General features: G+C 35.6%; 1 protein-coding gene across 3 annotated transcripts in view; it reads right to left on the bottom strand.

Annotated features, from left to right (window-relative positions):
• Positions 1–10,364: 10,364 nt before the first annotated feature.
• The window catches only part of PIK3C2G (phosphatidylinositol-4-phosphate 3-kinase catalytic subunit type 2 gamma), a 272,726-nt gene continuing 258,747 nt past the window's right edge, over positions 10,365–24,343 (bottom strand). For 2 of the 3 annotated variants that reach the window (XM_033116158.1, XM_033116160.1), the window contains 2 exons: positions 17,292–17,417; positions 10,511–10,915 (listed from right to left, as the gene is read on the bottom strand). In XM_033116158.1, the coding sequence (XP_032972049.1) occupies positions 10,763–10,915; positions 17,292–17,417 (279 nt within the window). In that variant the 3' untranslated portion in view covers positions 10,511–10,762. Of the gene's footprint in view, positions 10,916–17,291; positions 17,418–24,343 lie in introns of all 3 variants that reach the window. The other variant, XM_033116161.1, reaches the window with a different exon arrangement.

Below are 24,343 nucleotides of genomic sequence, written 5' to 3'. Positions count from 1 at the left end.
GCTAGAGAGCTCATTTTTCTTTTTCTGAGATAGTTTTAATTTCCCCTTAATTTTTGAAGGACATTTTAATAGATATAGAATTCTTGTTTGACTTTTTTTTTTTCTTTTAGCACTTTAAATATACTAGCCTGCTACCTTTTGGCCTCTATGATTTATGATAAGGAATCAAGTAATAGTCTTATTGAAGATCCTTGTACACGAGTTGCTCCTCTCTTGCTGTTTTCAAGATTCTCTCTTTGTCTTTATTATAATGTGCCTCGGTGTAAATCTCTTTAGTTTATCTTACTTGGAGTTTGTGGGACTTTTTGGATGCAGGGATTCATATATTTCATTTAATTTGGGAAGTTTTTGGTTATTTCTTCAAATATCCTTCCTGTCTCAGTCCCTCTCCCCTCCCTCCTGTGACTCTTAATATGCACATAGTTAGTTGTATGTTTGATGGTATCCCACGGGTCCCTTAGGATTCATTTATTTTTCTTCTTTTTTTCCTGTTTCTCAGATTCAGTAATCTCAACTGACTTATTTGCAAGTGTGTAGATTGTTTCTTCTGCCAGCTCAAGTCTGCTGTTGAACCCCGTTCATGAATTTTTGATTTCAGTCATAATTTTCAAATCCAGAATTTTTATTTGGTTCCTTTACATCTATCTCTCTTTTTATTCTCTATTTATATTCTCTGTTTGGTGAGATATCATTCTCAAGGTTTCCTTGAGTTCTTTGTATATGATTTTCGTTAGCTCTTTGAACATATTTAAATAGTTTGCTAAAATTCTCTGTCCAGTAAGTCCAATGACTGGTCTTTCTCATGGACAATTTATATTAATTTCCTCTATTCCTTTGTAGGGGTCCTCCTTGTTTATTTGTATGTCTTATAAATTTTTTTGTTGAACACTGGACATTTTTTATATTATAATGTGACAACTTTAGAAATCAGATTGTCACTTTCCTTAGAGTTTATTGCTACTTCTTATTACAGTAGTTGTTTATTTAGTGAAATTTTTGAACTAAGTTTTAAAAGTCTGTGTTCTTTGTTATGTATGGCCACTGAAGTCTCTGTTCTTTTAACTTGATGGTCAACAAGTAATTTGACAAAAATTCCCTTAAACTCCTGCAACCAAAAAAAAAATCTTTTTAAAATCTTCTAGTCTTTGTATGTGGACCTCTGTGTGTGTTTTGGGAAACGCCTTCAACACTCAGCCTGGAAGCTTGAATTCTGCTTGAGCCTTCACTTCTTGCTTGCATAGAGCTGAAGGTCAGCCAGAGATGAGAGCTTTGTTCCTTCTCAGGTATTTTATGAACATGTGTGTGTTCATAAAACACATGCCTTGGACATGTGTGTGTTCTCACGATTCCTAAGAATATGTGAAAGCTTTTCCATGCCCTTCTTCTCCCAAACATCTCATTCCTTAGCCTTTTCAGTAGTCTGTTGTTTGCCCAACTATTATCCCATCTCCCCAGCAGCAGTGGTTAATACATTTGGCCTTAACTTGTTTTCAACCAATGCTCCCTGGCTAACCACCTCAACACTGGGAGATTTCAGAGTTCGGTGAAATACAGACAAGCCCTTTGAACTGTTCTTCATGGAACACCAGACACGTCAAAACAAACAACCAAAATTCTCTTAGAATGAGGGGTGTTCAGCTGTTCAGCTTCCTCCCATATTAGGAACCTATGCCAGGAAGGTGGGCTACTGCCATTATGGGTACCACCAAGCTGGGAATCGGGGGATAAGGTAAGGGTAAGTTAAATGCCACAGAGCTCTGTTAATAAAATTCACCTGCTTTTTCTTGATTAAGCATAATTTTGTTGCTGTAAAATTTGATTAGTTTCCATAGTTACAATAAAGTGGTTCTGACAGTTTTTGCCAGTTTATTTGCTGTTTTTAATGGAAGAATGGACCTTTGGAGTTGTTTACGCCACCATTTTGGCAGATGTCACTCTCCACCAATATTATTAATATCTTATATTAGTATGGTACATTTGTTGCAATTAATGAACCAATATTGTTACATTGCTTTTAACTAAAGTCCATATTTTACTCAGATTTTCTTAGTTTTTATCTAATGTCATTTTGCTATTCCAGGATCGGATCTAGAAAACACATTACATTTAGTAGTCTTATCTCCTGAGGCTCCTTTTACTTATGACAGTTTCTTATACTGATTTTTTTTTTTAAATGAGTTTAACAGCTTCTGGAAGTTCTAGTTAAGTATTGGTAAAATATCTGTCAATGGGGATTTGAGTGATATTTTTCTCATGGTTGAACTGGAGCTATGAGTTTTTGAAAGGAAGACCTCAGAGGTAAAGTGCTATTCTCATCAAATCTTACCAAAGGTACATACTATCAACATGACTTTTCACTTTTGAGATTGACCTTCATTACTTAATTAACACTGTGTTTGTCAAGTTTTTTCCCCCAACTTTCCATACCTTAATCTTTGGAAGAAAGTCACTGTATGTAGTCCACACCTAAAGAGTGGGTATTATGTTCCACCGTCTAAATGCCCAATATATACCTAAATTATTTGGAATTCTTCTGCATAGGACATTTGTCTCTTTCCCCATTTATCTAGTTATCCAATTATCTACATCAGTATGGACGCATGGGTAACTATTTTACACTTTAGGTTATAATTTAATACTGCTTGTCCAACTTATCCCAGCCTTGGTCACTGGGAGTTTTTCTAATTGACTCCTGTGTCCTAGAGAGTAGTTTTCACACCCATCACCACATTTGTTTCAGCTGGAGTATCACTGGTGGCAGATTCCTTACGTAACTCTACAGTTGATGTGTGTGAACAATAGAAATCTAGGGATGATTAATATTTTTGCCATCTGATCTTCAAATCACTTTATCTTCTCAGTTTTCAAATTTCATAAATTTTGAAAAGTATTTTATTCAGTAAAAGCCCTTTTCTGAAGATAAATACCAAACACCTTTGGTATTTTTTTTCCCTCTAATTATTTCCATATTCTCTTCAGATAATTTTAGCTGGGTGTATACCTTTTTATTTAGCTTTTTATAGTGGTCTCTTCTCTAGCTTACATAGGAATGACATTGGTTCTTGGACCTGGGTTCCTTTTTTACTGTTTTTCCCCCTTTGCTTTCTGTGAACTCTGGCTCAGACATTATTCCTTATTTATTTATTTATTTAATTTTATTTTCTTCAGACATTTGTGTTTCTAACTTTCTACTCTCAGAGTTTTGTCTTGAGAGAGATAAAGCCAGTGAATTATATGTTTGTTACACATTCCTTATTCAAACAAGTCTTGACAATCTTGATCCTCTTGAGTAAGATAGTTCCACCTAACTAAAAGATAATATTCCTATCAAACCAACATCTGATCCAAACCAAGTCTTAATCTGTAATTATCTTGTATGATTCCCTTTAATTTATCTTCTCTTTGCTTAATTTTCCTTTAAAGTACCAGTTCCATGAATTATCTAGATATATTTCCTCAGGGCACCCCCTTGGCAATAATTCTGTTCCTTTGAAACTCAACACAATAATTCTTTGAGTCCTTTACATGTATCTTTTTGGATTTTCCTCTTAAATCTGACTAGATTTTCATAACCACTTAGCCACTCTGTCCTAGTTTTTAAGGAATGGTTTTCCAGTGGTTCTTGTAAAATTCTATTGCTTTAAGAAGGATCTGTTTAAAAATTTCTGATCCTAGGTCTCTCCACGATATTTGCTTTCCCAGGTGTTTCATCTTTTTGACTGATTTATTTATTTTTGGGTATCAGTATTTTCTGAACCAATAAAAACTGAATTGCAGCCTCCAGCATTGTGGGAGTTGGCTGGGACGGGGTCCCAGGGAGCTCACCAGACCAATCAGATTCAGATTTGGCCTGTGGGGGCGGGCTTAACACAAGAAAGATGGCGCCCGCTTGCCAGCTGCCTTGGATGAAGACCACACACAGGGAACATTGTGACGGTCCTCCAGCTTCTGTCCCAAAGCCACACACCTCAGTCTGCTCCCTGTATGCTTCCAAAAGCCCCCAAGACACCATCTCTCCGCTGGAACCCAGGGTGAGTGCCTGCAAGTGAGTGAGTCTGTATGCAGGCCATTTAAGAGGACATCTGGGTTTTCTGCTGCCTTCTCTCTCACCCAGATGGTCAGAATCCCCACTGTTTTTCACAGCCAGATGTGGGGGCTCCCTTTCCAGCACCAGTACTCTGGGCTGGGGACTCTGGTTTAGGGCTAGGGACTCTGGTTTAGGGCTAGGGTCCCTCGCTCCTTGTGGGGGAACCTCCATGGCCGAGATATCACTTCTGATTTTCAACCGTCTTGTGGAGGTTTCGGGCCTGTTTCATGTCTGTTCCTACACATCTCGACATAGCTTCTTTTTTATATTCTTAGTTATAAAACTTATGTTCAGCTAGACTTCTGATGGTTCTTCAGGTTGATTGTTCTATAGTTTAGTTGTAATTTTAATGTGTTCATGGAAGGACGCAGAGAGTGTTTATCTACTCTGCCATCTGGGATCTCCTCTGTGTACATATCAAGTGTATCACCTTTTAAACCTTGTGGTTCTGTCTCCTGGTTCTTAGCATCTCATTGCTCCTTCATATCTGCCCAGCCTGTATTTTAAGATATCAGTATTTCTTTTAAGGAAATAGCTTTCTCATTACTACTCAGTTTGATATCTTCTATTTTATTTTCCTTCTTCCACTAACCTTGTTCTGATAGTAAGGAATAAGGTCCCTTTTAAACTACTCCAATTGCTTCTTGATTCTAGGGGTAAATAAAAAACTCAGAGCCAGTCTGATGGGCATAGACTTTCAAGTTGCTTTTTCAGTTTTGGGGTATTTAATAATCTCAGTCAGTTTTTTTTGCATCCTCAGCCTAGGAAGAAGGAATATTCTCTTTATAAAAAGACTCTCTATTCCTTTTGGTTTAAATATTAATAAAATCTGCCTTTCTGTGACAGCAGCCGTGATTTAACTATAATAATCAGAGTTTCTTTAGTTGTCAAATGCAGAGCCTACTTGAGACTGTATTGTTGAGGTGATTTCAGTCAATGGATGTAACACATGAATTCAAGTTTGATTTTGCCTCCTCCAGTACTCACCCTAAAGTCACTTCAAAATAATGCGCGCGTGCACACACACACACACACACACACACACACACACAGGAACACAGTTTGGGGAAGTTGATATAGTAGGCAGACATACATTTGTCTGGAGCTAAGAATTTTAAGCTATAACTTCACTAGAGTTTGGTGCACATTTTGAACTTAGCTACTGTACAAATTTCTGGCCTATTAGTTTGAGATCTGGCTGAGAAATTCATTAAAGAAAGCAGCCAATGTTCTTTTATCACACAGTCCTTAAAAAGCAAAAGGTTTGTTGTTCCTTGTGATCTGTTTTGTTCCCAGGACTACATCTTATGTGGCCTATACTCACTAATGCCTAAGGTTTAATGCTACATCCCTTTAATGAGAAAAAACACTGTAATTTGGTGCAATATACACCATTACAAACTACCAAGGTTAATAAATCCACATGGCAATGCTTACCAAAGCCTAAAGTATAAACCGCGTGTCTTGGCTAGCTCACTGATTTCTGTGTAGATGCTATGTTGTCCCGAACATTCCTTCTGAAGAAAAAGCTTTGATTAGGTTTAATCAGTTTAACTAAAATGTGTTGAAAACATATAAGATCCTGTATTAGGAATAGGAAATAAAATATATCTTAATATGTGACGCTTGTGTTACAATATGAGGGTTAAAATTGCTGTGTGGTTGCTTTAGGCACTAAAATTTCTTCCATATGCTATCAAGTCTTCACTCTTGGTACAGGTAATATGTAGATAATGGTACCTCCTCAATAATACATGTTTTTTTGGGATCAAGTCTTGATATTAAAACATATTTGCTGGCAGTCTTGTATGATATGGGTCATAATGTCGTATCTGTGATCGTAGTTTCTTTTAGCTTGTGTTTTTTGAGATGTCTTAGTTTTCTGTGAAAGTTTCTCAGGAATTTTCAAGATAAATATGGCGGGGTACTGTGGACGTGCCAATTGTCCAATGCTTCAGATCCCTCACATCCACTTAACTTAAAAATACTTCTCCTGAAGCTGAGGTAGAATAGTATTGAATGTCAACTATAATTTTATATATATATACATATATGTAATATAATTTTATATAATTATATATGTAATATATAATTTTATGTATATATACTCATAGGATGTAAAGTACAGCATAGGGAATATAGTCAATGGTATTGTAGCGGCCATATATGATGTCAGAGGGGTAGGAGACTTGGTGAGGTTATCACTTTGTGAGGGGTGTAAATGTCTACTATTACATTGCTTTGTACACATTTTTTTGTAATAAAAAATGCTTCTGCTGTCTCTCTGTCTCTCTCTCTCTCTCCTCACACACACGCAAGTACATACATACATACATACATATATAATACATTCCATTTAAGACATCAACTTTCCCATTTCGTTAGACTTCTTGTAAGGAATAAATAAAATACAGGTATAAAAAGGCTAAAGAAGCTTTAAAACATATGAATGAGAGTTAAGATTAGGGACCTTGTTATTCTTATTCACTGGTGTATCATTCAATCATTTGTTTAGGCATTAATTCACAAATACTTATTGAGCATCAACTAATAGCTAGATATTTGTGGGGTTAAAACACATAAACAAAGGAAGACCCAGTGTATTAGTTAGCTAAGGCTGTTGTATCCAAATACCACAGAATGAGTGACGTAAACAACAGAAATTTTTTTTCTCACAGTTCTGTAGACTAGAAGTACAAAATAACAAGGTTGCAAGTGTGGCTCCTTTAGAGGGCTGTGAGGGACACGCTGTCCCATGCCTCTCTCTTAGCTTTGGGCAGTTCGCTGCCAATCTTTGGTGTTCCTTGGCTTGTGTCACCCCAATCTCTACCCAATGTTCACATGGTATTTTCCCTGCCTTAGAGTCTGTGTTCAAATTTCCCCTTTTTATAAAGACAAGAGTCATAATGAATTAAGGGCTCACCCTATTCCAGTATGACTTCAGCTTAATTACATCTGTAGTGATCCTATTTCCAAATAAGGTCAAATTCTGAGGTTACTTGGAGTGAGAACTTCAACATATAAATTTTGAGGGGATGCGATTCAATCTATAACAGCCACATACTATCTACCTAATTTTAAAATTTACAAATAAAGCTAACAAGTTGTTAAATACAATAGGTTTTATGCTCCTGTTGTGACAGATATACCTTTACAAACACTCGGAAGGACAGGTTTTAATTTAGAATTCTTGGAGATCCATGTTGGACTATGGTAGCCTGAGAAGGACTGGCTCCTGTCTTGCAGCCCTCTGTATGCCTTGCTTTTCTTTCTGCCCCGGGCTCCCTCCTGCACTGGGAATAGCCTCATGCTCATTTGTGAACACTCCAGCTGGCGCATTCAGGCTGCATCCATATACTCTGCAAGAGGCCTCCCCTTGGTCACCCCTAGGACCTAAGCATTACTCACAACTGGTGTTGCAGTTTGACCTCAGATGAATGGACTCTTACAAGAGGACTGCAAGGCTATTGAGGCAGGGAATTCTGGGGGCCTGGGTACCTAAAATATGGTCTAGAATGAGGGTTCTGTGTGTGGCTAAGAATCACAACTGGAGGAGGCAGGATTCTCTTGGTAAGGGCACCAGGCCAAGGATCTTCCCTGGATCTAAGACTGTACTGTCAGCGAACAAAACTCTATAGTCTTGCTGTTTGTTTTCTCGTGGAAAAGAGACAAAGCTTAAATAATAAGCCAAACAAATAAGTAAATTGTATAAAATGTTCAAACCTGTTAAGTGTATAAGGAAAAAAGTGGTAGAACAGAGGGGGAAGGATCTGGTATATATCTGGGGACAGGGCAGGTTACAATATTATATAGAGTTGTCAGGATAGGCCTGACAAAGATGGAAACATTTGATCAAGACTTGAAAGAGGTGAGTTAGGCCAGTGGATATATGGGACAAAAGCCCATATTTTTTTGAAAGAAGAGGCCGTCTGATAAGGTTTGCAGGAGTGAAGCATGCCTAGACTGCCCAGGGAATGGAAAGCAGGCCTGTGTTCCTTGAGTGTTATGAGCATGGGAAGATAAATCAGAGAGATAGCTGATGGGAGGCCAGATCACATAGGACTTTTTAGGTTTTTTTTTTTTAAAGGTTTGGGTTTTTAGTCTGAGATTAGATGCTCCTGCAGAGTTGTGAGCAGAAAAATGACATAATCATTCCAGTTGCTATGCTGAGAATAGACTATGAGGGAGGCAGGGTAAGCACAGAAATAAGGAGACTGTTTAGAAGAAGGCAATTGTGGTAATCCAGGACAAAGATGATAGGAGTTCCTTGGACCAGAGAGGTAGCGACGGGGAGTGATAAGTGGTTGGATTTAGGATATATTTTGAAGGTGGAGCCATCGAGAATTGCTGATGGATTGAATTATACCGCTGGGAGTGGATCAAGGATGACTTCAAAGTTTGTTGCTGTCTAAAACAGGTTTTGAGGAAAAGATTAGGAGTTTAGTTTTGGACATGACGAGTTTGAGATATTAGATATTTCAGGAGGATATTTAGTAGGCAGTTGGGTATGGAGTTCTAACATTTGGGAGGAATTCTGGGCTGAAGTTATAAAGCTGGAACTCATTAGCATGCAGGTGATACTTAAAGTCATGTGAATATACGAAATCATTAGGGAGTGGAGATTGATGAAGAAGAGGACAAGGGGTGAGCCCAGGAACACTCCAACATTGAGGACTGTGGAGAAGAGGATACTTCTGCAAAGAAGACTGAGAAAGAGGGGCCAGTGTTACAGAAGGAATGCACACGTGCGTGTGGTATCCTGGAAGCCAGATGAAGAGCCAGGTATTGAGGAAGACAGACTTACTGACTGTGTCAAAGACTGCTGATAACTAAGTCAGATTAGGGCTGAAAATTGACCTTTGGATTTGGCTACCTGGATGTCAATAGGGACCCTGACAAAAATAGTTTCATTGAACTGCTGGGGGGAAACACCTCCTTGGAATGGGTTTGAGAGAAAATATGAGAAGAGAAAGTGGAGGCAGAGAGGAGAGACAACTGTGTTGAAGAGTTTTGCTTCAAAGAGGAGCAGGGCAAGTTGTCAGTATTTGACAGGAAGTGCGGTGATGAGAATTTTTTTATAATGATTGTAAGATCATGTAACATCATGGTTGTATGCTGCAGAAAATTATCCAGTAGAGAATAAAGAAATGATACTTGTCAATAGAAGAGAATTCCAGTAATCTTTGTGAGTAGGTGAGAGGGGCCGGGATTCAATGTAATGAGATTGGTTTCGGGGTAGGAGCATGGGTCATTTTTCTATGGTAATAAGTAGGAAGATGGAGCATAGAATTTGCTAGGTGGGTAGATGCGGTAGTGAAATCTGTGGAGGTTTTCTTTGGACTGATTGCAATTTCTGGTAAAGTAGAAAACAAAATCGTCAGCTGAGAGTGAGGATTAGGGGAGGATGTGCTGGGGTTTCAGCAGAGAGAAGGGTGTGTAATCATTGACTCACAGAAAGGGAGAGTGAATGGACTAGGAACATAGAATTATGCCCAGCAGCATTCATGACTGACTTGACTTGCACGATCATACATTTCAAATGGGACCACATCAGCCCATACCTGGCACTCAAATATTTTCGATTAGTAAGTGTACAGACTTTAACATGTTTATATGGTTATATAGATGACTATATAGAAGAGCTTAATTTTTTTTTAATTCAAACACACTAAAACATTGAATAAAGCAAGCATTTAAAATCTTTTTTAAAGTAATTTAAAAGGCAGGAATTAAAAAAAAATCCTATTTAATTTTCTTAAAGAATATGGCATAGTGCCTTGAATTGTACCTACTTTGCAGGTAGAGATCTGTAGGATTGATGAGTATAAAGGTAGTTTCAGAAGTAAGGAAAATACTTGATATTCTAAGAGAAAAGGTTTGATCAGTGGTGAGAGTTTCAGAGTTTGAGATCTTGGAGTTAGGAGACAATGAAGTTTAAAATGTGACTGTGCCTCTGAATGGGTGAAATCCAGTGATGCTGAATTGTTTGGAGGTGAAGAGGGTAACAAGTTTCTTCCAATAATTAAATTTAAGAATTTCAGGCATTTATGTTTTGTTTTTCTGATAGAAAATAATACAGCATTCTGCTGGAGTTTACCAAACCTCTCTCTCTCTCTCTTTATATATATATATATATATATATATATATATATATATATATATATATATATATATATATATATATAAAAATCTATATATAAAAATATATCTCTCTTTATATATATGTATATATATATATAATTCAGTTTAAAAAATGTGTTGCAGGTATGCTTAGATCTTGGATTAATTGATGCGATTTATTTATTTGCCTGTGGCCTGTGCTTCTTAGAAAATACATTAAAAGAATCGCTTTTAACTGGAGGCACACAATTAAAATGTGAACATACATTTGATTTAAAAGATGTATTTAAATTAAATGTCCTTTTATTATTGTTACATGTTGAATTTTACACAATCGATCAGCATTCTATTTGAGGAAAAAGGATTCTAAGAAAACAGTGAAACACAGGTAGAGAATAAATAGCTATAAAAGAGTGATTCTGTTTTCTTTTTCTTGTGTCCTTAGTAAACTACACTATCTTTGACAACAAAAATGTCCTGCTCATGTGATAGAGAGACCCAGCAGTGGAAAAAATACAAGTAGTTAATGAATAATGCATATGTGCATTGTAATGGTCAAATTATACTGTTTCCTAGTAGGTACCATTTTTCTTCATTGAGTGGGACACTACAAAGTTGGATGTTAATTGCTCCCACAAATACGGTTTTGCTCTTCACAGTTAGCATTAAGACATGTCCTTGGAGGTCTGTAACTTCATCATATACCACCTGAAAAAGGGAGAGAGAAATAATGAAAATATAAATCAGACCTACTAAGTGAATCTTTTTTAAAAATATCGTTTCTAATAAAAATATTTACCAGCTGCTAATACCTTATATCTTGAAATGGTAAGTTAATGTTAGACTCTTTCATTTCTAACTCTAATTCTGAAAAGATAAAGGTTCTGCTAAATAATGAATTTTAATAATAGACTATTTTTATAAGAAGCTTAAAAGTTACTCTGATTTCATTAGTACTTGTCCATTCCAAATTTAATAAGACTAAATTAGTCTCTGGGAAGAAATTTAAATATACTTCACCTTTTAACTGTCCTTGAATTGTCTGTGCAACATGGGAACTTGAATACTACCTCTCTTTGTTGAAGGCTAATGATGATTTCCTCATGTGATTTTAATGCAAGTACACCGATATTTCTTTTGACATGTGAAAACGTCACTCTGTGGTTACTTTATTTAAAATTGCTTAATTTTTAATTATGAAAATACATACTAATTAAATAAAAATATTGATGAAACAAAAAAAGAACAAAAAAGAAAGGAAATATCTGTATTTCTACCATTGGGACATAATTACAGTTAACATTTTGATGATCTTTATGTTTTCTATATATAATCACTTTTTAAGAATCTGAGCTGTAATTGTGTTGTATGTACAGTTTTGTGTCTTGCTCTTTTCCACTTACTAGTCATGTAACTATTTTTAAAAATAGGGGTATGTTTAACTGTATTTCATAATATCCTGTAAGTCACAGGCATTACCACCGGGTGCCTGTGGTGGTAAGGAAACTTTAAAAGTGTAGTACTATCAAGAAATTAGTCATCCATCATGAAAAGAAGGGAGAATTGTGAGTAAATCCAGCATGGTTGCCTGGGAAAGTCCTTAGAATACATTTAGAGTTTCATATGCTGCTTCAAACTTACTTGCTTTTTATAAACAAGCTGCAAGAGAGAAAGAAGTGTTCTCAACATATGCAAAAAAGAAGCAGAGGAAACAATTTAGGAGGAAGCCCTTTAAGTCAATTGGAAAGCCTCCCCAGTGTGTATGGATGTAGTTTCTTGTCTGTTACACTGGGATTTGCCTCACATTTATGAACCCATGAAATTCCCTTCAAGATCTGTTAGCTGCTCTGAACAATGATTCACTTAACAAGTAGGTGATAACTCAGTCAAGGATGTGAGCTCCAATGTAATATGTTAACCCAGGCTACCCTGCTTCATATGGCAGCTCCTGGCTACCTCCTGTTCTAGAATCTTATTCACATTCCAGACAGGAGATTATCTTTCCCTAGGACTGCTTATTCAAATAATTCCATATCATCTATTGAGCTCCTCTGGGATAATAAAGGATTTTAAGGACTGCCTTAAAAAATCTCAAAACCCTACCACTGTAATTCAACTTCTTTAATTGCAAAGGGATGCCGTCATGGTCTCTGTGAACCACTCTCTCTTCTGGACTCTAATCTTTCTAGGACTTCAGAGTAAACTCCTTTTTCCTTTTCTCTATAGTAGCTATTTTGAACTGTCTAAACTGTTCTCCATTTTTCTTCCACAACACTTTCAGCAGATGAACCCATCTCCTATTTTATAGATAAATAGATGAAAGGGCCCTCAAAGTGTTACTGTATATGAAGTAGAAAAATGGGATAACTCTACGCATTAGGCCTTTGGAAAAGTATGGCTTAAGAACTCTGTGAATCATATTAATAAACCCTAAAGATGTAACTTGAAAAAAAAAATGTCCATAATTCATGTTTATATTAATCTGTTGTTGATTACATGTATTCTCATTTGCATAATGGATAATAATATTTACCTTTTAACATTGTGGGGAAGAAAAAATGAGATAATGAATACAAGCCTTACTACAAAGTCTGATACATATTAAACACAAATAAATTATAGCTGAAAAAAGATCCACCAAATACAGAAAAAAGAACAGTTGTGTCTTGGTATTTTATATTAGTTGACTGGAGAAAACATTTCAAGACAGACTTGAGTCTCCCAAGTATTTAGGAAGCTCTAATTCTCAAGAAATGCTCGTAGGAATTAATTGCCTTCTTGGTTAAAATACAAACATTTGAACTCCAAAGTTTATATTACTTTATGGAATTTTTTCATTGTGCTTCATTATGCAAAATTAATTTTCTTAAAAGTGACTGAAATTTTATGGGCATGGCACATCATAGATGACATACATCTATTAATTCTTTAACTGCATCCATGTTAAAACAAAAGCATTCTTTTCTTACTGTGCAATGAATAATTAGAGGGTAATGCTAGTGAAGTACACAAATGACTATATTTTTTGAAACTTTTTCACCAAGTGATTTAATATGTATTCTGCCTTCGCATAAACAGATCAAAAATGTACAGCTATTTTGATTTCATTTTATAATACATTTTACCCATGGGCATGAACCAAGTCTTCATTGCCTCCTGACAAATACTGAATTTGTAGGTTTGAAATTATTATATCAAGTAGAAAACCTTGTTTAAAGTAATTAATATCTATTAACTTATATATAAGCACTCGTTGTGTGGTATTTGACACCAGGGTCTAGTTAATCATTCTAACGTGTATTTTAATGATTGCAATGGAAGAAGAATAATATAGAAACCAAAGTGTCTGGTGCTGGTGGGAAGAGAAGTGAAGGAGACAGGACAATGAAAGGGAGAGTTCAAAACAACTGAGAACAGAACTCGGTGGGTGGAGAAAGGGAGGGATAACACAACGTAGTTTAGGGGGGTCAATATGGGCTTTGGAATCATGCAATTTTAGACCTGAAGTCTAGTTATGTGGCTCTGGTTGAAATGTTTAGCCTCATGACATCAATGTGTTTATTTACAAGTTGAACTTTCATTGTGTTCTGCATATCAAATGAGAGGACCATGCAGATAACAGTAGCTATTGCTTATCGAGTATACCACATACTTAGCGCTATGCCAAATAATCATACACCTTCTGGAAGATATTTTAAAGTATGTAACACACACAGAATGATCATGTTCTGTCCTTTCTAATTCCCTCCTTATGCTTTATAATAGGATAATTTCTAAGGAAGGAATACATGTAAAAAATACATTGATTATAATAAAATAATTCTGTTATAAGATAGAATCTGAGTCATTTAAAAACAAAAAGGATGGCTTTTAACCAGGTGCCAAAGGTAGTAGAATGGAAAGAGCATTGGCTTTGGAGCCAGAATCCGAGTTCTGCAGTGCAGTTCTGAGCATCTGTCACCAGCCCTGCCCCGCTTTGAGCCCAATCATGTCTGCCACCGGGATTGGTGTGTGATGGAAGTTTTCTGGGAGACTGCTGGCAAAGCCTGTTAAGACTAACTCTGTGAAGTGTCAAGAAGACAAGCTTGGCTCTGTATGAAAGCTTTAGTATCTGAAGGGTGGATACCAAAGGGCAACTTGGCAATATCCGTGACCCAGCCTCTCTCAGGTCTAGGTTTTAGGGAGGGAGGGCTGTGAATAGAAACAGAAAGAACTATTTTTATGAAGATTTTTGTAAGATATTGGTGATGCAATGTATTAACCCCTTTGTATTTCTCTAAGAGATTTATATAAAAAGGAGAGCGAGGTCATTCTCTCCCACTTCCAGAACAATGCACACGGCTTTGGCGGTTTGAGAAATGCCAGCCTGTGGTGAATGGCTGAGTAGTAATCATTGGGAAACAAAGCAGGGGAGAAGTTAGAAACAATGTAGATGCCATGTGATAATTTACTGAGCTCCCTAGCAAATACATTAAAAGTGTCGTTGAGGATGCCCAGAAATAATGGAGGGGTTTGGCACAGAGATGAGGGCTTACATCACAGCTGAGGTGAAGAGAAAATAAAACCAGAGTTAAAACTGGTGTACAGTACTTGTTTTTGCATTTCTTAAAAGAAATGTTTTTGTTACTACAGACACAGAGTATATTGGGTAAAAATTAAAACATAGCTCTCCCCTCTTTTTTCATGGCTGTCTAAATTTAACCTGCTCCTTTGCCAAATTTGTTTATATTATAATAATCATTACTAAAAGAGGTAATTTATCCACACATTAATTCATATTTCTGCACATTTGGATTCTGTATAAATTGGAGTTTGCTATGCAAAGACTATGGTTTTTGAAACAATGTTACATGTGTTCAAATTTCTCGTGTCAGTGGTATGTGTTCATGCTACAAGTATAGCCTGATGGAGAAATTTTTGCAGGGATTTTTAATCAGTGGGTCATAAATGTATGAGGGCCCCGAAATATTGCAAGCCAGCAGAAATTTATGGACCTAACAAGCATATAATCTCCATGCACATATACGTACTACTGTTTATAATAATACATAAAGCTTGAAATATAAAACACAAATTTTTAAAAACTCTCCTGAATTGTTAGTGGCTTTTTGTCTTTATGTGCTTCCTTAGATTACAAATGCTGAAGTACAGCACTGAGTCTGAGAACTTTCATGATATCGAAGTAGGGGGTCTTGTACTCCAAAAGTATAGAAAGTAGTGATGTTGTTGGGAGGTTGTATACCTCTAGCTGCTGACATCATGACAAATAAAATGTCAAAATATCTTTCTTTACTAAATTAGAGAAGTCTCTCTCTCTCTCTCTCTCTGTATATATATATGTGTGTGTTTATAAATATATATAATATCAATATGTAAATATATATTATACATATAAATGAATATTATATTTATCCCCAAACAAAAAAAATATTTTTGAAAAATGTCTGAGGATGATATGGTTCCAAGAGATAACTTAGAAAAATTACTGAGTCAAGTTTTAAGGGCTATGAATATCATATTTAGGACTTTTGACATTATACAGTAGGAATTGAGGAACCTTTGAAAAAATTTAAACAGGAGATTAACAAATATGACTAGTTTTTGAAAGACATTTTACGTAGAAATATGAATGAAAAAACACAAGCGAGGAGGCAGATAGAGACTATGAAAGTAACCAAAGTCACAAAAACCTCAAACAAAGAAATGGCGATGGACCAGAGAGAAAGTGACAGATTTAAGAAGCAGGCAGCTGCACAAGGAGAGCTGACAGAATGTGGTGATTAGTTGGACAGGTGAGTGAGAGACAGGCAGATGTCACTGGAAGTTATCTTTTGAGATGGCAAAAAGAGGAGGAAAGCCTGGTTTAAAAGTGGTTAGGAAACATTCAAATGGAGCTCTTCAGTAATCAGGTAGAAATGTAGGTTAAAATGTTAGGAAAAAAGCCAGGGCTTGAGGAATAGAATCAGATGCAAACCTAAAAAAAATCCTGTGGATACACCAGATAATGTGAGAGAATAACTATGGAGAAGAGATAAGGGTAGATGGATGATGGAACTCCAGCAACACTATTTTAAGAGGAAGAATGGCAATGAAGGAAAATAAGGGAGGGGTTAGACAAGATGGAAGGGAATTAAGAAAAGGAAGCACTCAAGAAGCATATGGGAGGTGTCAAGAAAGAGGGCACATTCAGCCGTGCTGTTGTGTAACTTCAGGAGCGGAGAGCCTGACGGCTCACTGGATTGAGCAATTAGCTGTCTGTATTCAATGCCATATGAATAAAGCAGCATCAATTAAGGTCAGAATCCACATTGCAAAGGATTAAAGGGTGAAAAGGAAGTGATGAAGTGAGTGCAGAAAATGTGAGTTAATTTTGTAAAAGTTTGGGGATGACAGGGAGGGAAAGAAAAATTAGGTGCTTTAGAAACAGTGAGTTGAGTTTGTTTTAATTTGGTTTTTAAAGTTTTCTGAATCAAAGCTCCAATAGATGAGACAGCCTTAAGAAGAGCAAATAATCAACTGAGCAAGGTACAGAGAGATGTGAAAGGATGGGATCAAGAGAATAAATGTAGGGTTTGCCTTATAAGTAGGGGATTGGATGTTCAAATCTTGTAATACAAATGAAACAAAGAGCTAGATCTAATATAAATTAACTGTAATTTAATTGGTATTTTGTATTTGTTTATTTCATTTTTTCAAATGTGATTTTATGAAATGTATTTTTATATACAGATTAGACTATACTAAGCTTATTAGGTAAGGAAAACCAGGTAAAGGAAAGTAAGGTTGGAGAAAAGAAGAAGTCAGGGATAATAATAGTATGTAAAATAAATGCCACGTAATCTTAGACTCTTACTGGAGGCTAGCCACAATTTGAAAATTTGTTCATAAGCACTCTGAAAGCAGTATATTTTCCAGTTCCCACAGCATCTAGAACAGTGATCAGCACACAGTGGCTATTTTGGGAAATGTCTTTCCTTTATGGAATAATGCTGCCAATTACTGCAAAATTTCCATATTTGGTTCTTAAGCTGAAAAATGATAAGAAAAATACAAAATGACTGAACAAGAGATGAACCATACTTACAATTTCATTGTAAGTGGGGTCAGTACATTTTGGAACAGATTTTGTTTTCCTCCTACGGACTTCACTGGGATATGGTAAAAGATAAAATTCAACATGTGCACTGGGCGCAGAGCCATCTGGGAGATGCTGCAAAGGAAAATGGTCATAAATATTAATGCATGTTGCTATCAAAGAAAACAAGTACATAGCTACTAAATATCTAGACCAAAGGCAGGATCAAGATGTATTACCATCACTCTGTTTATCAGAAAATAAGAGAACAATCAAAAAGAATACATCATGGTTCAGAAATAACCCCAGAGTACAGTTTAAAAGAGTAAAATTGTCTATCTTAAATTAAGTGTTGTGTCAAAGAACTAATTTAAAAGTCCATTAAATATAATTTACTTTATTTTTCTACAGTAAAATCTAAATTTGCATTTTTGACAGAAATGGTTGAGAGATGAATATAAGGCACAAGCAGAGACAGTAATTAAGTGCCTCAGGATATAGTACACCACTTGAACATCAAAAAATTCAAGTTTAACACATAAAATGAGATGTAGCATTTAATGATATGTATATTATCTAATGTCACATTTTAAAGCAGAATTTAATTCAAATACCAGACCTACAACTTTAATATACTTACAAGATTTTAAAAAGGTTATAATTTTATTATCTAAATTTTCCTGAAATATATTAAATAACCCCTTTCAAATTGTGTTCTATGGAGCCCCATACATTTTCTAAGTTGCTGCCTGAGCAAGGATGCCAGCTGGGTGGCTCTCTGGATCCGCTCTTCCCGTTATTCCTAACTACTGCCCCCTATCCCACACCTCTGCCATTCTGGTTCCAGAACTTTCCTTCTTCTTTTCCATCTTTCCTTATAATGGATATTTTTATTTCTTAATGTATCATTTGAAGAATGAGCCCACTCTCAAAATTTGGAAACTGCCATATTTCAAAGAAATGGGTTTTATCTTGCACTCTTGACCAGATGCAAAGTAAATGGTATTAAAACTCTGAATATTTGGTTTAATAAAACCAGATATGTTTGCGTAATTTAAAGAGGATGATTTAAACATTAAACTTGAGGAACTAAATGCTTATTTTGATACATTTCATGAAATTGGTAATTTTCAACAAATGTATTTTAATGCTTTGAATCACTGACATTCACATGTGAACATCCAGGGTCACCCCAACGTCTTTAACTTTATGTTTACATCTTTCTTTAGCACTCAAAAAAGCATATTGGAAATAAGAAAATATGATATTATTGTAGGACTAACTTTTATTCATTTCTAATGTATGGTAAAAATTCTATCATTAGGAAAATTTGGCTCTTTTTTATCCACAAATTATACCACAAAAATACATCTGGTCACACCCATATGTCAAAATACTAAGATGGTCAAAACTGTTGCTTTAGACGGAGCTCAAGATATCCCTCCCCGACTTGCAAGCTTTCCGCAGGAGGAGGAATTCTGAAATGTATCGATGGCATAATGAGATCTTTAGTGGCTCAGTGGCAGAGAAAGAAATTGCTATTAATATTTGAGAGAGTGGATATTTTCTTTTTGGTGAGAAGAATGAAGGAAGGGTTTTCGCTCTGTGTAATTGTCTTATCTGCCAATGGGTTTGATCTTACCATACCTTTAATCACTATGTGGTCAGAATCATGGTTCTGGAAATGGACTTATTGATTGCAATCTGGGCCCTCCAACTTGCCAGCTATGCGGCTTTTGGCCGGCACCTTAACTTTTCAGTGGATCAGTTTCCAAACCCATTATGTGAGAATATTATCTCATAGTATTTAAATGATTAAATAAAATAAACCATGTAATGTGAGGACCGTGCCTGAAATAAGAGTAAAACACAGTAAATGTTTATACTATTTTTTATTGTTTATAAACTAAACATGAATATGCTATATGTACTGATTGGACAAGATATCCCTAATTTACTGTGACATTTATAAGCAGGGTTTTTCAACGTTGGCACTACTGATATTTGGGGCCAAATAATTCTTTTAATTCTCTCTTATAGTGGCTATTCTGCTACTGTCATCTAGTAGGTAGAGTTTCAGGCTGTTTTAATAGTATCCTGGAACTCTATCTACTAGAACCCCGTAGTACCATCCTTCTAGCTGTGACAAACAAAAATGTTTCCAGACGTTGCTAAATGTCATCTGGGGAAAAAAGTGACCCGAAGTGAGAACCACTGATGTGGATGACTCCCAAAAAACAATCTCTAGTTCATTCTTACGATCCCAGCTTAGTGACCCGTGAATATTTCCACCTGGATATCTTCTTAGCACCCTTATATAAACTCGAAACAAAATCTATCTTCCATTTTTCCTCATCACTTCAAAACAGATTTTTCTCCACTTGTTAAAATCCTATTAAATGATATCATTTCTCTTCCCTGGTGCCTCCTTTGTCTTTGTTTTTGAAATCCAAGTAGGTACCAAGTTCAGCATCCTACCTTTTTGCTTCAGCTCACCTGCCACTACAAATCTTTAGTCCCTAATTTATCATAACTGGATTTGAATTACTTTTGATGTCCCAGTCTTCCCACCTCTTTCCCTCATTTATCCTGTAAATAACTCATTTATTTAACCTTCCTATAAAGTTGCTTTGATCCTGTCACTGTTATTCTCGAAACATTCAAGGATTCCTCACTGCCTGAAGAATAAACTCCCAACTACAGAAGGGGAAAATCTTTTGTATACCACACCTCACCAAGCATTTAGCAACTCAAAGTTTGGGCTTCTGTTTCCAAGTTAGTGTCCTTGACAAGGTCTTTCAATAGCCTGGAGTTTTCAGAATAATAGAACAGCACAGATATCAGTTTAAGTCAGGGGTGCATTAGATCTGAGCAGTAGGCCTCGTCTGTCCTTAGCAGCTTTAAATGTAGGCATTGATTCCTCAAGTCTTGAATAGAATGTTTTTTCAAAGCAGCTGTCTTATTAACATTATTTTTTTTTCTCTTCTTACCGCACCATAGCCTGCTTTTAAAGATCTCAGCTAATTTACTAAAGAAATCACTAGCTGTCTCCTCATCAATATTTCTCATTTCACGCTTTGCCCTTATGCTTATGTGAAATAAATTTTTCTTTACAACGATTAAATAACCCCTATTTGTCTAAATGGCTCACCCTAGGATTTTTTTGCTCTGGCTGCTTTTAGACCTTCACAAAGACTTAACCCTTTGGCCTGAAGAGTCATAAGGCTTTGAGGATACAGAGTTCTTAGTTTGACCCTCAATCTAAACAAAGAAGTACCTGTGTCACTCGGGGGGATTTCTTATTCTTGGTGCACTGAATTCAAGCAGCACCACGACTTTCCTCCAGAACTTTGGCTAATTTTTTTCCTGTGCTCAGAAGATAATGTGAGGTCTTGTAAACTTCTTTTGTTGCTCATATTAACTGCGAGTTCTGTATTTTCTAGATTTTCTGTTAAAATGTTCATCATTTTCTCGGTTTTAAAAATAGTTTCACATGTATGTTATCTTCCTTATGAGATCAGAAATTCTTCAAAAGGAATACCCATGTCTCCTCGTTCCATACCTGCCTCTCCTCACATTTTCTGGGAGCTTTGCTCCATTGGTTACCCACTACCCTACTGCCCTACCCCCCCCCCCCGGCCCCCCAGTTCCTTCTTCCTAAGCGTTCAACATGTTTCTAAATCTCTAATTAAAAGTTTAAAATCCTCACTTGAAATTGGGCTTTCATTTAGCTTATTGTTTTCTTTCCTTTCATGGCTATGCCTTCCTTTTATGGCATTCCTTTTTCTCCCCCATGGAAATCTGTCCCTAACACAATGCTTGGTATATAGTAGACACTAATTAGTTATCAAGTGATTGAATGAATGACGTATGTATTCGTAGTGTCTAGCTCTTTGAAAGTACTCCATAGCTATTTGTTGAGTCATTATTTATAATGCAATATAAAAACTAAAAGTTTTCCTAACTTCCCAAGATTCCATTTAAATAGTTTGTCTTCTCTATTGCAACTTTTCTTGTTATGATACTAAGCAGTAAAAAGCCAACTCAGGGTAAAGTGGATGTATTTTGGGTTCTGTTTTCAAAGTCTGTCGTAGGTGTTTACCTCGAACACTTAGCATGTCATTGATTTTGTGACTGATCAGGAGAATCTGTGTTAAGGTCTGCTCATTATGTCTAATATTTCAATGTTCCACTTCTAAAACTTTGACTTTATCTCATGTCTCAGATCATATTAAACAATTAGATATTTATTCTCCTTCTTTACCTCTTTCCACCCCCCAACTGGATCTAGACTGGATTTGTAACATAATTATTTGTACTCAGTCTCAGAATAAAAGTCATCTCACTGTCTTCAATTTCATCCGAGACTTGATCTCTAATTGCTGTCCTCTTTTCCTGGGGCCTTACTTATTCTTCTGTAACAGTCTTCCCCATCACTCTGGACTTCTCCCACTTACCTCATTAAAAATCTTGACAATAAGCACAGCAGGAGTTAATATCTGCTTCTACATGCCATTGATGACCTAATAGTTTCTTGGGAGCCTAATAAATTGTGGACTGTGAACTAAAGTCATATTTTTGTGCTAAATTCCTGTACCTTCTCTCAACCTCATGCAAGTTTTCCCCTTCATGCTCCCCTTTTGAGGTGTACATGGAAGAAATAGAAATAGAAAAGGTACATTGAATTTAACTGGAGAAGTGCCTTATGGGAACCTTTGGGTGGAGGCAGAGAGCTGGATCCACATTAGCACCAAGTTTTCCCTACAGAGGAAATAAAGATGTCTCATACGTATGTGGGAATCTTTTTTTTTTTTCTTGTTTACTTTTTTATTTTTTATTTCAGTTTAAAAAGAGGTCCCACTTTGAAAAGATTGAAAATAAAGGCCTTAAGATATTCATAGCCATTCACTCGTTGAGAGACTTTTTCTCAACTGAAGAGTTAAATGCAAGGGTTTCTTAGCTTGATTATTATTTTAGTTTATAAAACTTAAAATGTATGTATGTTAGTAAATATTTGTTCACAGTGTTGACTTCTAAATGGCATTGTTATAGGTGTATGAATAATTAAATATTTCTACCTTTGTTTCTTGCCTCAACTTGTACACAGCATTTAAAATGGTTTTCAGTGCTACTTTAATTGTTCTTACAGTCAGCAAATGAAAGTATGTTGAAAACATGGCTAATTTATCAAAATAGAGAAAAATATAAACAAAGCCCATTATAAATGGCTTAGAAAGTAAATAAAACCATCTCACATTGTAGGCTATACCAACAACCCTTTAGTATTTTTATGTGAGTGTAGAGGGAGATATTTATTTTTCATACATAATAATAATAGCTACCATATAATGAGTATATACTTAATTTAAAATACCCTCTTTAATCCTTGAGCCAGTATTGTTGTCTTTATTTTACTGAAGAGTTCTTTTCTATAACACCTCTGTGCTCTTAACCAGTACCTTATATTTACTCTACAAAGAATAAAAAGGAAACCGTCAGATTTAAATTAAGAGCCCTTCTAGATCAAGTTTTATCAGGAATGTGATAAAGATGCATGGTTTAAAAATATCAGACACTTTGGAAGCTTCTGTAGATTAATTCAAAACTTAATTGTATTTAATAGGTTATTATCTTTTTATGAATAATTTATGAGAATTTTCCCTCATGTTTTTTTTTTTTTTTTTATAACTTAAATGTTTCCAATCATAGGATAATACAGGCTTTGGTAGAACTCAACTGATGATGATTAAAATATGATAGGCCTATAAAAACCTGAGGTCTATGCCAGAAACAAAACAACACAATAAAAAAGCATTTTCCTCATCTATGTGCATGCCAAATTGCAATTTCAAAACTTAGGCTAGCCGTCATGAAGAGTTTCTCTAAAAAGACAATAAAAGTACAGGTGTACAATAAAAGTGCTTTTGATATATGGTTTGTTGTGCGCTTCAGTTAAAAAAATGGTGAAATGATCTTTCCAGTCTTTCTCTGCGTATTGATTAATATAGAGTGGAATGATTTCAGGCCCTTGTGAGTTGAATTAGGATAGTGTTCTGCTTCATTTCATGCCCATTTAAGCCTTGAATAGAATTCTTATTATCAGTAGGTGATTTCCAATAAGTTTTCTAAAAATCAGTTTAAAAATCAGTTTAAAAAGTACCATGTGTCTAGCACTTTGTATGGTCTGTGAGAGGAAAAGTGATCAAAATCATTTCTACCTTCAAAGAAATAACAAACTCATTTTCATGATCACCTTGACATTTGTATATCATCTTGATATATATATTAACATACATATACTCACATGCACATGCACACACACACACACATACACACAGGTTGCCAAAAAATGTATACACATTTTAAGAAAGGAAAATTGTATTTAAATTGTAGTGCTCAGTATATACCGATAACAAAAGATGAATACAAGTCATGTTTGACTTCTGCAATTACAAGAGGTGCTCAAGGTGGTTACCATCAGCGTCTAGACACTTCTGATTACGGTGAACTACTGCTTGAGCAATGTTGACCAAAGTGTCCACTTGTATACATTTTTTTCACCCCCCTAGTATGTATATATGTCTGTGTGTACTGTGTATATATATGTATATGTGTGTGTGTGTGTGTGTATATATATATATATATATATATATATATATATATATATATATATATATAAATTTGGAGTAGTTAACAACTACACAGAAGTCATAGTCTAGTAGCTATAATTTGTTTTCTAACTCAACACATACAAATTGAATTGCTTCTTAAAATTCAGAATTCTAATTATAGTTCCAGACTTTGTTACTGAGTGCCTTGTGAAGTTTAGCAAGTTTTTCCATTTTTCAGTCTTAATAATATGTAAGAAATAAGGCCTTAAAACTCATTTATTTCTGTACAATCTACTCAATAGAAAATGCTGAAGAGGTGTTTATGAGTTAGCTGGTAATTAAAGTGTTTTTTTGGTTTGTTTGTTTGATTTTTTTTTTTTTTTTACAATTGGACTGGATTGCTTTAAATGATTTTAAATCTCTTAACCCTTAGCCTCTATCCCCAAGTGA

The sequence above is a fragment of the Rhinolophus ferrumequinum genome, chromosome 10, assembly GCF_004115265.2.
Source record: "Rhinolophus ferrumequinum isolate MPI-CBG mRhiFer1 chromosome 10, mRhiFer1_v1.p, whole genome shotgun sequence".
NCBI lineage: Eukaryota > Metazoa > Chordata > Mammalia > Chiroptera > Rhinolophidae > Rhinolophus > Rhinolophus ferrumequinum.
The sequence above is the reverse complement of the archived record's forward strand: the minus strand, read 5'-3'. Positions and strand labels throughout refer to the sequence as shown.